Genomic DNA, 15,696 nt, shown 5'->3' on the forward strand with positions numbered 1-15,696 from the left:
CAAATAACTAAGATAAAAATAAAACAATTTAAATAATTACAAATTATAAGTAGAAAACTTGAAATATACATGGAAAGAGAGTAGAAAAGGGTCTAAGAAGTTGTCATTATATTTTTAAGAGAGGGGTTAAATGGGAGAGAAACAAGATTAACATTAACATTTCTAATCATAATTTGAAATTGACTAAGAAAGTTGAAAAATTATAATAGAAAATTACTTCTAATGGATTAATTCATATTTTATATATCAGGAACTCTACCTATTATTTTTATTATTATGATAAAAGGAATAGTTAATGATAGTTTATATGGTTCTTCTAAACCATATAAAAGATGTATGTAATAGTACTATGCAATGGTTTTTTTGATACAATCAAAGTAGCTACAAAATTCAGATCTATATTTACTTGATTATTGATCGTGACACATGGAACACCGGAGCTGTTGGTAAGTTATTACTATTTCTTTCTAAATATTAGGTTTATTACCTTTGGGAAACTACAACTGAATCTCTCATTTCCTTGCCTATTTTAGTCACAAATGTTATTTAGTAGAAAACATCATGACTAACCTTGTTTTGATGATTATGTATTCTTTTGGATTTGATTGGAAGCTTGAGGCACATCTTTCAAAACAGCAAGCATTGCTAAATATGATTTAAATAAATCTGTTAGCTATAAACAAAAAACATACTAGAGAAAAACGGGATGTAAACAAGGTGGGAGGGGGTGGGGTAGAGGAAAGACACTGGCTATTTCTCTGAGTGTTCCTCTCTTACAGACTCTGAAAATAGGCTGACACTCCAGAATCTCAATTCAACCTAAAAGATAGTACTTCCATTTCTGGCTCTTGAAGTTTAGCAAAGTCTGCTCTGGCCCTAATGGAGATTAGTATTTCACTTACTAGCAGTTCTAAACAACTGGACTAATTTAATGCCCGTGAAAGAGGAATTGCTGTGTCTGTCCACCCCCATCTTGGAAAACTTGTCAGTATACAAACCTCCTAAAATGGTAAGTGTCTAGAACCCCAGGATACTCTCATCTGGCCCCTACTGCTTCCATGGGATCTTGAAGACTCTACAGAAGGAGTAGCATGACGTGGTTGAAAGCTCTTAGTTTGGAACCAGATAGACCTAGATTGAATGTAACTAGATTGATGTTTTAGCTATGTGACTTCAGAAAAGTACCTACTTGCTTTGAGTTTTAAACATCCTCAACATGGAGATTGTTAGGCTGGCAAATTGAGTTATTGTGAGAATTAAAGGAGTGGAGGTCTGAAAAGTACTTGATATTTTACTTGGTATATACAATAGTGAGGATGTTAGTATCTCTCTTTTTCAAAGAGGGCTTACTAAGATCACAGCTTAAACAAACTGCAACCTCTTGTAAGCATGTTGGACTTCCTCAGAGGAGCAATGGTATAGTTTAGCACACAAAATCCAGAATTGGACTGTTTGAAAAATCACAGCTCTGATACTTATTAGCCATGTGATTTAGGACAAGCTTTTGAGGCTCAGCTTACTCATGATTTAAATGAAAATAATCATACATATTCATATGTAATATTGCCTGTAAAGTGCTTAGAAGGAGTGCCTGATACATGGCAAAATCATTGTCATTATCCTCATCATGTATCTGCTGCCAAATCCTGCCCTTCTGGAATATCCATGCTCATTTCAGAGCTCTGACACTGGTATTACCAAACACTGAATAAGTTAGGTATGGTTTCTACTTGGCCTTAGAATGATGTTTGTGATTAATCTCTCAGTGAATTTTTACCTTCTCTATTAGGTTTAGTTCATGTTTATTTTAAAAGAGTGGACATGTTTGGCAGGGGAAGTGTATAAATTGAATGCAAGATCACAACAGTATATTAATCTTGCTGTGATATTTAATACTTAAAGATTTATCAGAAATAATCAGAGTCCACCAAATAATTCTGCTAATCAGAAGAGACATGGCCTCCCGGTATGTCTCTTGCTTTTTGACTATTGTCAGCTCAGACTTTTAAGTAGATGTCTTTTGTACTCCAGTAGATGACCACTAATGAGTTTTTGCTTCACTAAATGATATTTCACAAACACTGTCCCTTATTCAGGAGATTCAATGCCCAAACCTATCCTTAAGTTCTCAAAGTTATTATCTCCAAACAATATAGGATATCAATTATTTTGGGATGGGGAAAGCAAGGAAACAGCTAACCAGGCAGAAGGAACTGCAATGGGCCTGAGATGGGTCAAAACATGAGACATTTATGGAAATGAAAAGCCAGTGTGATGGAGCAGTAAGAAAGAGAGAGAGAAAGTGTGTTTGTTTGTTTGTTTGTTTGTTTGTTTGTTCGGTCAATGGCTGCTAAGTTGACATTCCTCCAGGTATTTATTCCTTGCATTGTCTTTACTGAGCTAAACATCCACAAGTCTCTTCCAAATATTCTCTTGCTCTTCCAGGTGAACAATGGGAAGGAATGACCTCAAAGAGCCTCCAGTGGTTACTGCTCTGGAGAAGTTACAAATGAACTTTTATCTCAAGTTCAAAATGTCCATGAGTTATTTGAATTTGAACACTTTGTGTGTTTTTGGCTTCAAAATTCCTGGCCAAATTTCAGGGGAAATGCTCTTTTAACTTCATTTGTTTAAAATTTTTCTGAAAGTAGAATTGGATAAAGAATCCTTCCTCTCATTTGAAGTGATGGGTTGACTGCCTGGAAGACTGCATTTTGGGACACAGGCATTGAACCCTGTTCATCTGCTCTTCTGAGTGAACAGGAAGGTGAAAAGGTCAAGGGTGAAAACTTTGCATTCTTCTACTAATTTGAGGAGGGTTCTTGAAAAACTAGTCAAGTGATTTTGAACAGCACTTTTAAGGCAGAAATTTTATGGGTAACTCTTTACTACATCTTGAGATAAAAGGGCTCTCTGGAGAAATAAGTTAACAAGACATTCCACCACACAAAGAAACTAAACATGTTACATTAATTTAGAAATATAAGCACAGAATGATGAATCTTTTTTGACATTGTAGAAGTAAGTGACTTTTGAAAAATATGTGAGTCCCTGTTGATTCAGGAAGTCTTTTATATATTGCATTTCATAAAGCACATTGATGAATGACACTTAGGAATAAACAATTAGATGAATGTCAAGTTGCATACTGTTAGGTTCTACATATATTCAACAATTTTCTGTTCTCTGATTGGAAAATTTTTAGAATGTGCTTCACCATCTATTTTTCAATTGCTCTATTTGTGCAAATAATATATTTTACTTTCGTTATGCATTATTCCATAAGCTAGTTTTATATCATATACAAATATTTTGAATAATATCTGTACATGTTCATATATAATTTGCACATGTTAATATCTATAAAGAGTCCACATATTATATCTGTATCTGCATTTGTTCATAAAAGGATCTGTCTTTGTAAAATCCCTTCCTGGTCTATGTGCACGTGCTGTTTTCTCTTCCTGGAAAATGCTAAATGTTCATTATTGATTTCTTCTCATCTTCAGCTTCTCAAGGAGGCTTTGCTTAATTATTCAGTTCCTCTCATGATATCCTTACTCTTTGCCTTCTTGAAAATTAACATGCTGTATATGCTACAATAAGTTTTAATGTATAACAAATAATGTGAGACTTAAGCTTCATAATGACAGTAGCACCATCTGGTTTGTTAACCATATTTATCCAGAACTTAACAGAGTGCCAGGAGTATAGTAAAAAGTCTGTGGTTTTTGAATAAGTACATAAATATTGGTGAATACTAAACTTCATGTGTTATGGTAGTTCCAAAAATTTAGTGTCATTTATGCCAGAAAACCATGCAATTGAGGAAAATAGATGTATATAAATACAACCAACAACATACATTCTATCAGTTTTGAGTCATGGGATGAGTGGTATGGTGTTTTACAAAATTCACTGCAGCTAAAAGATATTTGATAAATATTTTTCTGCATTACTTCATTTTTGTGGTGGTATTACTGTTTTGTGAAGATGAAAAAAGTTATAATCATCAGGAATTTCAGCCTTAGAAATTCCATATTCTCCTCTGTTGTGACAAAAATCACACACATGAACGTAGATTTATTTTTGATGGCTACAGGAATTATTACTTATCACTTCAGGGATAATAGAGCCTTGCTGATTCTTTAGAAAATATTCATTGGTAAATGCATTTCTATGCCCATATGCACACATTTTTTTCCTAAGGATGTCAGACAGCTAGTCCTGGACTAGAAGTCAGTAAGAAAGAGAAAATGAAAAGGCAAAAGGTAGCACTGTCAGCTTTTCTCTTGGGATGCATTTCAAGGTAGCGCTCTACTTGAGGCTTACGAAAACTAACATAGCATCATTAGAAAGTCAGTCCATCAAACACACTTGAAAACATTTCCTCACTCTTATTTTTAGGTTGCAAATCGTGATTCACAAAAATAATTAAAAAAATAATATTGCTTCCAAACTGATCTTTCCATTCCCAGTTTACTGTACGTAGCTTATAGCTTATACCAATGGAAGCACTGAAAAAAACTTACATTAATCTCTTGATATGTTTTCACATCTTTTAAGGACTGTTTTAAATACAAAGGTTCATTTTGTTTTACCTATAACCGAGTTACTAAGGTTACATTTGCCATGCAGAGGACTAAAATTACAATCCAAGGATGTTCTGTCTATTTGTCTGAAAAATGTTGGGATTTGTGCTATGGAAATTTGGAGCATTAGAGTTAGATTGTAATTATATAGTCAGCTCTCCTGGAAAATGATGATCCTAGGATATAACAAGTAAATGAAATCCACAAATAATCCCAAAGCTCTTTTATAGGAAAACCTTTTTACATAAAAAATGTCGACAATTAGCAGAATTGATTGAATGTTCCTTTCCGGTTCAGTTCCTGGTGGAGGTAATATCAAAGAGTGCAATGGCCCAAAGACAAGGATTCAGGCAGATGCAGAAAAAACAAAGATTATGGTTTTAATCAGCACCTGAAACACAATGTTTATTGCACATAGTTTCCTGAATTACTATACAATGTGACTGTACAAGAAAAAGTAATTTAACACTCCAACAAGGGTCTTTAAAGCAACAATAATTTTTAAATATAAAAAAATGAACAAAAACAAGTAATCCGCATCTGATCAGCTCACAGCACTTTGGAAAAAGCTTAACTTAAGCCAGTGTGGTCCTGAGATTTTCATGCAGCAACCTAAAAAATTTGTTATGATGCCAGACCACCAGGCTAACTATCTAAATGGAAAGTATTACCTGTGAAAAATTAAGAAGGTTGCATAGGCCACCAAGTCAATGCCTATTTCTTGTTCTGTTTGATTTCTGCTCATTGATTATTCATGGAGAAAAATAATAAAAGACATTCTTTACACATAAGGACACATTTAAAGGCAACTATTTCAACTTCATAGTAGTTGTTGTCTCAGCGGATGGAGATATAGAATTAATTATCTCAATGAGATGGCTCTGATTCACAAGAGGCTAAGGTAACTTTATTTTATTCTACAGCTATTGTGATATCATGCAAGCATATGCTATTTGGAACCAGGGGAAGTACCACGAAAAGGCTTGCTGATATGTCTGTACCCATAGTCACACTGGAGGACTTCATAATGGTTTGAGAATGTCTTCTCAAATACTACGTAAAGAATAATCCAGTATTGGCTCATTTCGTGAAACAAAATGGAGAATATCTTAAAATACCAATATCAAGGTTATTACCCCATTCAAAGATCCAGCAGCCCATCACTTAGTGGACTAAATTCATCTTGACATTGTTTTGATTTTTGATTTGGTTTCGTCTAAGGAGAGACAATGAGGAAATAGAAGCACTGAAGTATTTTGATGTTATCACTGGAGCTCAAGATCTGTCCGTCCTTTTTCTCACTTTACCACCACGAAATCCTACATACCTAATAAGGCAAGGGCTCTTCCCAACAATGACAAGCCCTTCCATCAGAGGTTCTACTTTCTTGGGAAGGAACATACATAGTTCACAAAAGGCTTCACAGATTACTGATACTTCAACCTAATGCAAAGTCCTCTTTCTCTTCCTAATTTGGAGAATCCCTGATTTAAAAACATAATAAAATCTTAGAGTTTATTTTTTAAATTTTGAAGGAAATCTAAGAGAGACTCAAATTCAAACGTAGGCACCTTCAATGTGTTTCAAAAAACTCAACTAGTAATATCTTTCTAAGTTTTTTCTGTGAGGACTGCTTTACCTTACATTTAGGATTTCCCTAGAACCATAATATTGAGATGGGAGTGGACATGAATGTTGTCTAATCAAGGATGCTCTGCCTTAGCATAATCAATGGGAGAACCACTTATCTTACAGTTGAGCACAGCTAGATTTTAGAATATCTTCTCTTGATCCAAGTCATAGATAGATGCTCTGACTTTGGTCAAGTCTCAGCCTTTCTGAGCTTTAGCTTCCCCATTTACAAAATAGATACCCTGCTTCACAAGTTGTAAAGATTAAAAATGTGTCTAATAGCAAAACTGAAATGTCTATATAATTCAAGCAATATTTTAATTAACTTTCATCAAACTACAGTGAAGCTAAACATTGTTTTTCAAAGGGGAGGATAATGATAATAATTGTATTAATAATAATAATGTTAATAGCTCACAGGAACTGTGTAACCATTACGTGTGCTAAGAACTTTGTATGCATTATCTCATCAAAAGAAAATTGGAGCATGATGCAGATGTTCTGAAATTAAATAATGGTGATGGTTGCACAACCTTGTGAATATATACTAGAACCACTGAACCATATACTTTAAAAGGGCAAATGTTATGATATCTGAATTATATCTCAATTTTAAAAAATCAGATGTGAAAGAATATTGGAAATTTGCAAAAGTAAAAGTATTCTGGGAAGTGCTGTGAAGGATACAATGAGTTATACACCAGTCTTTTTTCCTACCCTAAAGTTGTTTTAAATATGTTTGAGAAGTTGAAATGGGCACATAAAAACTAACACCTAAGGCAGTGTGTGGAGGAGGTCTGGCACAGGCTTACAAAATTTTATTAGACATTCTTAGGACCAAGAGATGAATTTATGCCTCCAGGAAGTTAATATCACTGCCAGGATATAGTCTCATTGAAGGAGCTACAGCATCCTGTAGGGTGGAGACATATTAGAAAAGATACATTATCCTTAATGAAGATTTGATGGGGAAATGAAAAGGCTATTTTTTAAAAAAATGTATTACTCCTAAATGAGATGTTTCTGAGGTGGTATTGCCCATATATCTTGCCCACTTCTGGTTCCTTATTGTGTAGTGCTACAAAATGTAACTAGCCAACAACAACAGCAACAACAACACAAAAAACTAAAACCAGAAAACAAACAAACAAAACCATGCACCCTGTAGTAACCCTCCTCTTGACTCAGTCCTCTAAGGATGCCTTAGTTTCAAGACATTTTCCTGGCACGCTGACACAACTGACGTTATTCAGTTTTAGAATGCCCCACCAACTTGGTCAGATTTCAGTACCCATACTTACTAGCTGTGTGATTTCAGCAAGATTAAAGTTTCTAAGAAGATAGAGACAATGGCACTTACCTTTCAGGTCTGCTGGGAGTTTTAGAGGAGATAAATGTATAGAGCTCAATGCCTGGCACATAGTGAGTAGTCTGGTATGTGGGACCTGAAAGGAGAGATAGAAGATAGAGAGAACGTAACTTCTATATCCCTGGGTGTTGCATTGAAACCTGCTGGTAGTGTTAGGACTGTCCAAACGCTGGTTTGCTCCCATGGCAGTTTGAGGCTTCCTGAGATCCTTCAGATGCTTCCCCTAATGTACCTGTGCTTCTCACCGCCACTCCCTCAACTCTTTTTGGGTATGAGTATTTGCATGCATGATTTACCTTCCCAATTTGATTGAAGGTTTCCCCAGGAGCAGAAAACAGACAACAGACTTTATCTGTTTTTATTCTCCTCCCAGTAGGAGCAAAATGCTGGGTGCATGTTATATACTTTTTATCAGTTACCTGAATGAATTTTAAACAGATACTATATAACGGAGAAAATAGGAGACAGGGCAGCAGGAGCTTCTTATTTTTGATGTGGTGGTATTGCTTTTTGGGGGTGAGAGGATGGCATGTATATCTCAGTGCCAGGTTAAAACAACTGGATTAAAATCACTTCTTACCATTATAGGCCATCTAGATTGGTAAAGAGAGTCTCTACCGGCCAAGAGGGCCTCTAAGTAATTCACTTAGAAATGTATTTGGGTGGCTGGGGGCAGTGGCTCACGCCTGTAATCCCAGCACTTTAAGAGGCCGAGGTGGGCGGATCACCTGAGGTCAGGAGTTCGAGACCAACCTGACCAACATGAAGAACCTGCCTGTACTAAAAATACAGTATTAGCTGCGCATGGTGGCATGCACCTGTAATCACAGCTACTTTGGAGGCTGAGGCAGGAGAATCACTTGAACCCAGGAAGCAAAGGTTGCAGAGAGCTGAGATCGTACCATTGCACTCCAGCCTGGGCAACAAGAGTGAAACTCCATCTCAAAAAAAAAAAAAAAAAAAAAGTATTTGGGCTAAATTAGCAATTATCTGAGTGTTTTTGTTTTTAGGTGAGATAACAGATGGCTCTCTGATACTGTCTGCAGTGTTGCATACTCCAACAACTGTGACTATAGGCTCCAGACTACCCTTCATGCCTTAAAACCTTTGCTCCCTGGTGAGGATTAGTCTCTGGAGAAGCAAAACATTCCATTCACCCAACTCTGGTTTCAATCAACAATGTAAATTTGGACCATGGGAGTCTTTCTGTATTCTGAAATGAGTACAAGCATGCAGAGCATTTGAAGACATTGTTGAGTTCTGTCCAAAGTGGGGCCCTGGAGTACTGGACTGTACTATGGTGCATGACAGAAGTTTACAGAACATAAACAGGGCTCCTACTAATCTACATGCCCTCCTGAGTTGCACACTTGTTCACAATGTTTGGTCCTCCTCTCTATGAGTATAGTAAACAGACACAGAGAAAGACATTTTTGTTTGTTACTGGTCTCTGTTCCTGAGCATAGTTGAGCCAAACATTTCTATATAACAGTTCAAGAATGGGGTGTGGAGAAACAGTGCACTAAAATCTTATGTAACATGTCTGTATGTCACATGTAGACTGAAATCTTTACTTATGTGTATTCTGCTTTATCTATTTCATATGCACATATTATATCTGCATCTGTAACATGCAAACATCTTGCTTGAAGTATGCCCAAGATATTGATTATACCATTAAATATTCATCTTAGTTAAAACATAAAACCATCAAGTGTATATGTTATTTCATATGGAATTAGACTCTGCATTAAACTATGCTGCCACTTGCTAGAACCTTCAAGGACCTTCCCAGTGTCATATTTCATGATGTTTCCTTTTAACTTGGTTTAATAATATAATCTTTATTCAGAAATTAGCTTTTGTTAAAAAAAATCAATAATTACCTTTGTCACTGTTTATTTAATGAATCCATGGAAAGACTTCATTAAATTATAAATACCTCATTACTGATATTCTCATAATAGATTTTTGAAATTATGATTTGAGCCAGTTATCTATTTCAAGGAAGATACAGTACAGGGAGATCAGTACATGTCCAGTGAAATGACTTCTGGTTTTGCTAATGTAATATTCATGAGAATTTGACAAGACAATCATATTTAATCCCAGAGAATAAGAGTTTGAAATGAATTCTTTTAAATTGTAATTATCCATTGGCAAGAAAGTTTAGCAAGTTTTATTGTTTATATAATGTAAGTGACTTGCTATCCTATAAACATGAAAAGGTTGTGTTTTAAGGATATCTATAGTTTCTGAAAGAAATAGTAAATACCAGTCCTATAAATATACTTGATATTAGTATTTTGTGCTTTATGTGTATTTTAAATTTATTGTTTTCAGGGAAAACTCTTTGGTGATCATTTATAAATAAATTGTTTTTCAAAGCCTGATGCAACTTGGGGTGAAGTAGATAATGTCTGAATTAGGTTTGGGCCTGTTTGATCCTTTACTTTGATAGTTTTCAGTTCCACTCTAGCTAACTCTAGATTTTAAATCTATGAGATGTCAAAGACATTTGAAGTTGAGGCAAAAACTGATCATATCCAAGAAGAGATGGGCATCATTTAAAAGTCAAATGTTCTGCAAGCATCACAGACGCTCCTTGTTTCTACATTGTTTATTTTATTGTGTTGCAAAAAATCAAATCCTATGAAATCTGGAGATTTCTACACCTAGAAAATGAGTATTTTGCATTTCATATTGCAGAAAGTTTTAAGGATAAGTTAAAGGGACTTATTTTAGAGTTCAGTGCATTTTTCAGCTTTAGCAATGCAATGCTTCTATTCCCTGAATCTAGACCTTGTTAATAATTAATACTCTGATGAAAATAGGCTCTTATGGCCTACCTATCATAACAAGTAGGAAACTTCAAGAACTTTTTCCAATCTATCCTGGATAAGAACCAGGTCTATAATAGATGAGACCCTAAAACAATGGGCAACTCTAGAGTAACAAATATCTTCCTATACTTGTGTTGAAAGGACTGCCTCCTATGGTGTAACAAGAATTTAAACTTGTTATGTAAAAATATTTCTTTCTAACCACCAGGGAAGTCCACAGGGAGTCTCAACAGTGCTTGCTCCCTCTTGGATAGTAAAAAGGTCATCCATTCACTTTTAGACATAAAATGTAATATCAGCTTACTCCTCTGTAATAATAGAAGTCAGTTAAAGCCTCTTCATTATCCTTGCTTCAGCCACAGTGGAGCCCCCGCTTGCACTGGGAGGAACACGATTCTTTCCACAACTTTCACTTTTCCTCTCCCTCTCTTATCCTCCAGGGATGAAGCAGGAGAAGAAAGAAAACATAAAGGGCATAAATGACCTTACTTGGCTAATATTATTGTACCCATCTAGTTGAGCTTAGCCTTTACTTAAAGTTCTTAAGGAGGCACTTTTTGGAAGCATTTGGTTCTTTAGAGACCTTAACCATATCATTAGAATTCTTTACCTGCAATTCCATTAAGGTAGTAAATGCACTTCCTTCAGATGGTCATTTAGGATTCCCACCTCAGCCTCTGGTCATCTATCACTGTAACTCCCAGTTCTTTTTTCTTTTTTTCTGAGTTTTCTTAACTACTCAGCCCAATTCCTTTAGTAACCCTGCTAAACAGGGTACAACACAATTCTACATGGACACTAACCTAGGGTACACAAGTGTCCTTTGTCCTAACAAACCCTAATGTACAGGTGGCTCCTGGTACATCAATATATCTTTCCTTGGCCACTGGGCATCAGCCAGCCACAGTCTCTTCCCTTGAAGATTTCTCAGGCATAGTCTAATGCTAGTTTGCTCACTACCTTGACCACTGCCACTGACCAAGTTCCAGAAGACACATGTCAAATTTTCTGAGATGTTCCACTAATGTCCCTTTCTCCTACACTTGAGATAGGGAAAAGTAAGCTTCCACCTTGCAGGTATGTGGAAATCACATCAAATCTCAACTCTCCAAAAATCCTCTTCTAATTGTCAATCTCCTCGTTCCTTATTCTGCATTTTGATGGATTGAAGTAGGTAATTAATTCAGAACCCTAAAAGCAGTTCTCAGTGTTCTCCTTTGCAAGTCTGGCTTAAGTAATTTTCAACTTCATTTTGTAAGATGGAAACAGTAATCTGTTTTTGACTTATTATCTTATCATCTTAACATCTCAGCTGAAACTGAAACAAAAAGAAGCATTTTAATATTCGATTATATCCTCATATCAGTTGCTTGCAATTTATTCCAAAATTATTTTAAGCATACATTGATTGATACATATCTGCTAACTTCGAAGAATAATACAAGGCCCCTTAGTGATGCTACTCTAGCAGGAGAGATAAAACAGGTAGTAAAAACAGCTAGATTTACCAAATCTGCTAGCTACAGCTATAGGATGGCACAGCAGTCCTAAACTCAGCCTAGTGTAATGATTAAGGACCAGACTCTGGAGCCTGACTGTGTGGATCTGAGCTACAGCTTTTCTCTTTCCAGCTGTGTGACTTTAGCCAAATTTCTTAATCATTCTGTACCTTAATTTTCTCATCTGTAAAATGGAGATAAAAGAGCGTCTCCTTCATGGAACTGTTATGAGGAATACCAGAGTTAGTATTTATAAAATGAGTAGAGCCCTATGTATGTGTTTGGTCGTTAGGAAACTCAGGGTCCATGTAGATAGGGTAATTTTTTAAATATTTGTTTATTTATTTTGAGACAGGGTCTTACTCTGTCAACCAGGCAGGAGTTCAGTGCACAGTCATGGCTCACTGCAGCCTCAACCTCTTGGGTTCAAGTGATCTTCCCACCTCAGCCTCCTAAGTGGTTGGGAATATAAGTGTGTGCCACCATGCCCAACATTTTTTTTTATGGTAAAGATGAGATCTTGCTATGTTTCCCAGGCTGGTCTCCAACTCCTGGGCTTGAACAGTCCTCTTCACCTTGGCCTCCCAAAGTGCTGGGATTATACATGTGTGCCACCACTTCTGGCTGGGTAATTTTAATAGCTGCAGAGACTTTAGCATATATTTTCCCCTGGACTTATTATTTCCACCATATTTCTCATGACCCTTACTTTCAAATACATGACATTGTAAGACATTTTAGTATTGTGTAGACTGATTCAGCTAATAAACAAACAGCAAAAGTCAAATGAAAATGCAAACTTTATTCAAAGACCTGTTTTAGCTCAGATCTTTCTGTAAGCCTGCATTATTTTCTCATTGTAGTAGAATTACTTTTTACTCATTTCAGTAATTACTGAAAATAAATTTTCAGTAATTTATTACATACATTTTTAACACATGTGATATAACTCTACAGGAAAATTTTAAAGAATCTCATTTAAGAGACATAATAAGTTATCTTTATTTAGCAAACATGTATATAGTGTTAAAATGTGATTTTTAAAAAAGTTAAATCATCCATCAAGCCTAAAGCAAATCAAAACAAAAAAAATGTAAGCATGCTAACTTATAAGAAAGAGATCTTTAAGTACAATAAGAACCCAGGGGAAAAACTCAACAGAAATCTTTAGGATCTCTACATGAAGGATATAATGAACAATACTGCAAAATAACATCCTCAATTATTTTCCTTTGATTAATGCAATTTTGTAAAAGATTTTCCATAAGGATTCTCAGTGTAAGCTGATAGTATACTCCTGCTGTCTAGTTCAAATAATGATGAGAACCCCACAAAGAGTCAAGAGAATGTGGTCCACATCTTCAGGTTTCTAACATTCTGATTTAAAACTTCTACAGGAAAGGATGGACTGTGTGTACTTTAAACCCTTCTTCCTCCACATCATTTCTCTCAACTGAGGTTTGATGAAGGGTGAACCACAGACAGTTTGAGGTTATGTGTTCTGATAAGGGCCTACAGCGCAGGTATTCTGTGCGACTGATTAAGGGCAAATCCACATGCTTTAAAAATCTGCAGAATTCATGGTAGAGTTGACAGTCCTGTTAGAGAATGCTTCTCAGAGGTAGAGGACATAGCACATGTTTCTCTTTGCCACCTTTTATTATGAAATTCTAAAGTTAACAGCAACAACTTTATAGTTAGAATGATTCATAGTGTGGTTTTGCATAATTTGAAGAGGGGGTTAATTTTGGATAATGGTATCTTTGCTTTAATTTAGCTTAGGTATAATCTAAGAATAAAGGAACTGAATTTTAGTTCTAGTTCATCTCTATTAAGTTATGTGTCCTTGAACAAGTCTTGTACCTTCCTGTGTTATCATCAATAAAATGTTGATGTTTGATCATCAATAAAATAAAAACATTGAATAACTTTCAAGCTCTTAGTATTTGATGGCTTGTGAATACTGACTAAGGGACTGCACTCATTAAATGCCTCTATGCCCCATACCCTTTAGAATTATTTCCTATATTGTGAGCATGTGTTAATGGGCTCTAAACAGACATCATTGCTCTGATTTCACCAGTTATTAAAAGGAAGAATTTGGAGCCCCATTTTTCTTGTGAAATGGGGAGAGTGGATTAAAGGGGCTGTGTTAAAGGACATGAAAGTATGTCCTTTGTGCGGGCAGCTATGCACCTTCTCTGTGACAACCTCTGGGAAGAATGCAGCTCAATTCCCTTGAAAGTGTGCCTTTTGGAATATCAATTATCCATGAAAGAGATGTCTTAAATTTACCCAAATGTCAAGAATCTTGCTTCTACTACATGTAGTTTTTCAGAAGTAAAAATTGGAGGAAAACAGCTGTTGTCCAAAGCACAATTTTAAACAGTACCTTGTATGTGGTCTTTATTAAATGGTGACTAGTCAACTTAATACAACTCTTTTTTCCCCTCCTCTCTTACAGCACCAGGGAAAAATTGGAGTTAAGTTTAATGTTGGGACAGATGACATCGCCATTGAAGAGTCCAATGCAATCATTAATGATGGGAAATACCATGTAGTTCGTTTCACGAGGAGTGGTGGCAATGCCACGTTACAGGTGGACAGCTGGCCAGTGATCGAGCGCTACCCTGCAGGTAAGCAAGTGAATATGTATCGGGGGAAGATTTTATGAAAATCAAACTGGAAGAAAAAGCACTGTTTTGCGTCCGTTTCACCAAATTGTGGTTTTCTGAGAAACCATCAACTATTTATTGGACTTTAGAGTCATGTGAATGTAATGCTGTCCTAAACTGTTCTTGCTACAGTGTACAAATGCCATTTTATAAGAGAACGTGAAGGTGTACATTATTGTTTTCAAAATTCAGGACATCAATGAAATCAGAAAAATGCACACATAAAAAGCACAACATATCAAAGCTCTTTTTACTGGATCCTTGCATTTAAACAAAGGAAAGGCTTTGTCAAAAGTAACAAAGTTAAAATTTAAAACTAAGGGAAAGAATATTATAACACTTTATTTTTTTTTTCTGAGAGAAAATAAGACCTAACTGTTCCACAGATGGTGGTGCACAGCTGAAACTCATTAAAGTGTAGGAATCCCATGAGATAGAGAAATAGTGAGAAAACAATAGTAGCATAAATCAGCAGTTATAAGAACATGTACATAAAAGAAGTTTGTTTTCACTTTCATATAACCATGGAGTTTCATGAGGATTCTTTGACACTAGCGCTACTCATTTTAAGTCTATAAAATAAATGTCAAGTCATTATTGATAAAATAAAAATTATCTTGTTTATTGTGAATGAGTTTTATCAATATTATGTTATTGAAACAAAGGTGGTAGATTAGAAATTTTAAACAGTGTTACTTGTGGTGGTATGTATCCTCAATTTTAAAACAAATATGTTTTGAAGTAAAATATAAATTAAAAGTATAAAGGTATTTTACTGCAATCATTATCATCTTTATATTTTAGTATAAAATAGGTTACCAAAAGTATCTGTCTCATTTATCTCTTTCCCCTTTAGATATAACTATGTTTTTTGCAAAGCACACAATTTATAACACAGTATAAGGAAAAAGTATAAAAATACATTTCTATTTTATCCAATAAAATAATAATCAAAACATATATTAAATTCCTCTATCAGACTTATTTGGTTCTTGAAAGAAGTAATTTAATGACATAACCAATGTATTCAATTGATATCAAATATCTCAAGTACTGACTCACAATTGTGGAATGAAATATCTGTAA

At 35.3% G+C, this 15,696-nt stretch overlaps 1 protein-coding gene across 31 annotated transcripts in view; it reads left to right on the forward strand.

Moving 5' to 3' along the window:
- Window positions 1–15,696, forward strand: part of NRXN1 (neurexin 1) — a 1,134,169-nt gene that overhangs the window by 945,552 nt on the left and 172,921 nt on the right. For all 31 annotated transcript variants that reach the window (XM_045368569.2, XM_065527617.1, XM_065527623.1 and 28 more), the window contains one exon: window positions 14,400–14,571. In XM_045368569.2, coding sequence (XP_045224504.1) covers window positions 14,400–14,571 — 172 coding nt within the window. The remainder of the gene's footprint in view (window positions 1–14,399; window positions 14,572–15,696) is intronic.

Source organism: Macaca fascicularis, chromosome 13, assembly GCF_037993035.2.
Source record: "Macaca fascicularis isolate 582-1 chromosome 13, T2T-MFA8v1.1".
Lineage (NCBI taxonomy): Eukaryota > Metazoa > Chordata > Mammalia > Primates > Cercopithecidae > Macaca > Macaca fascicularis.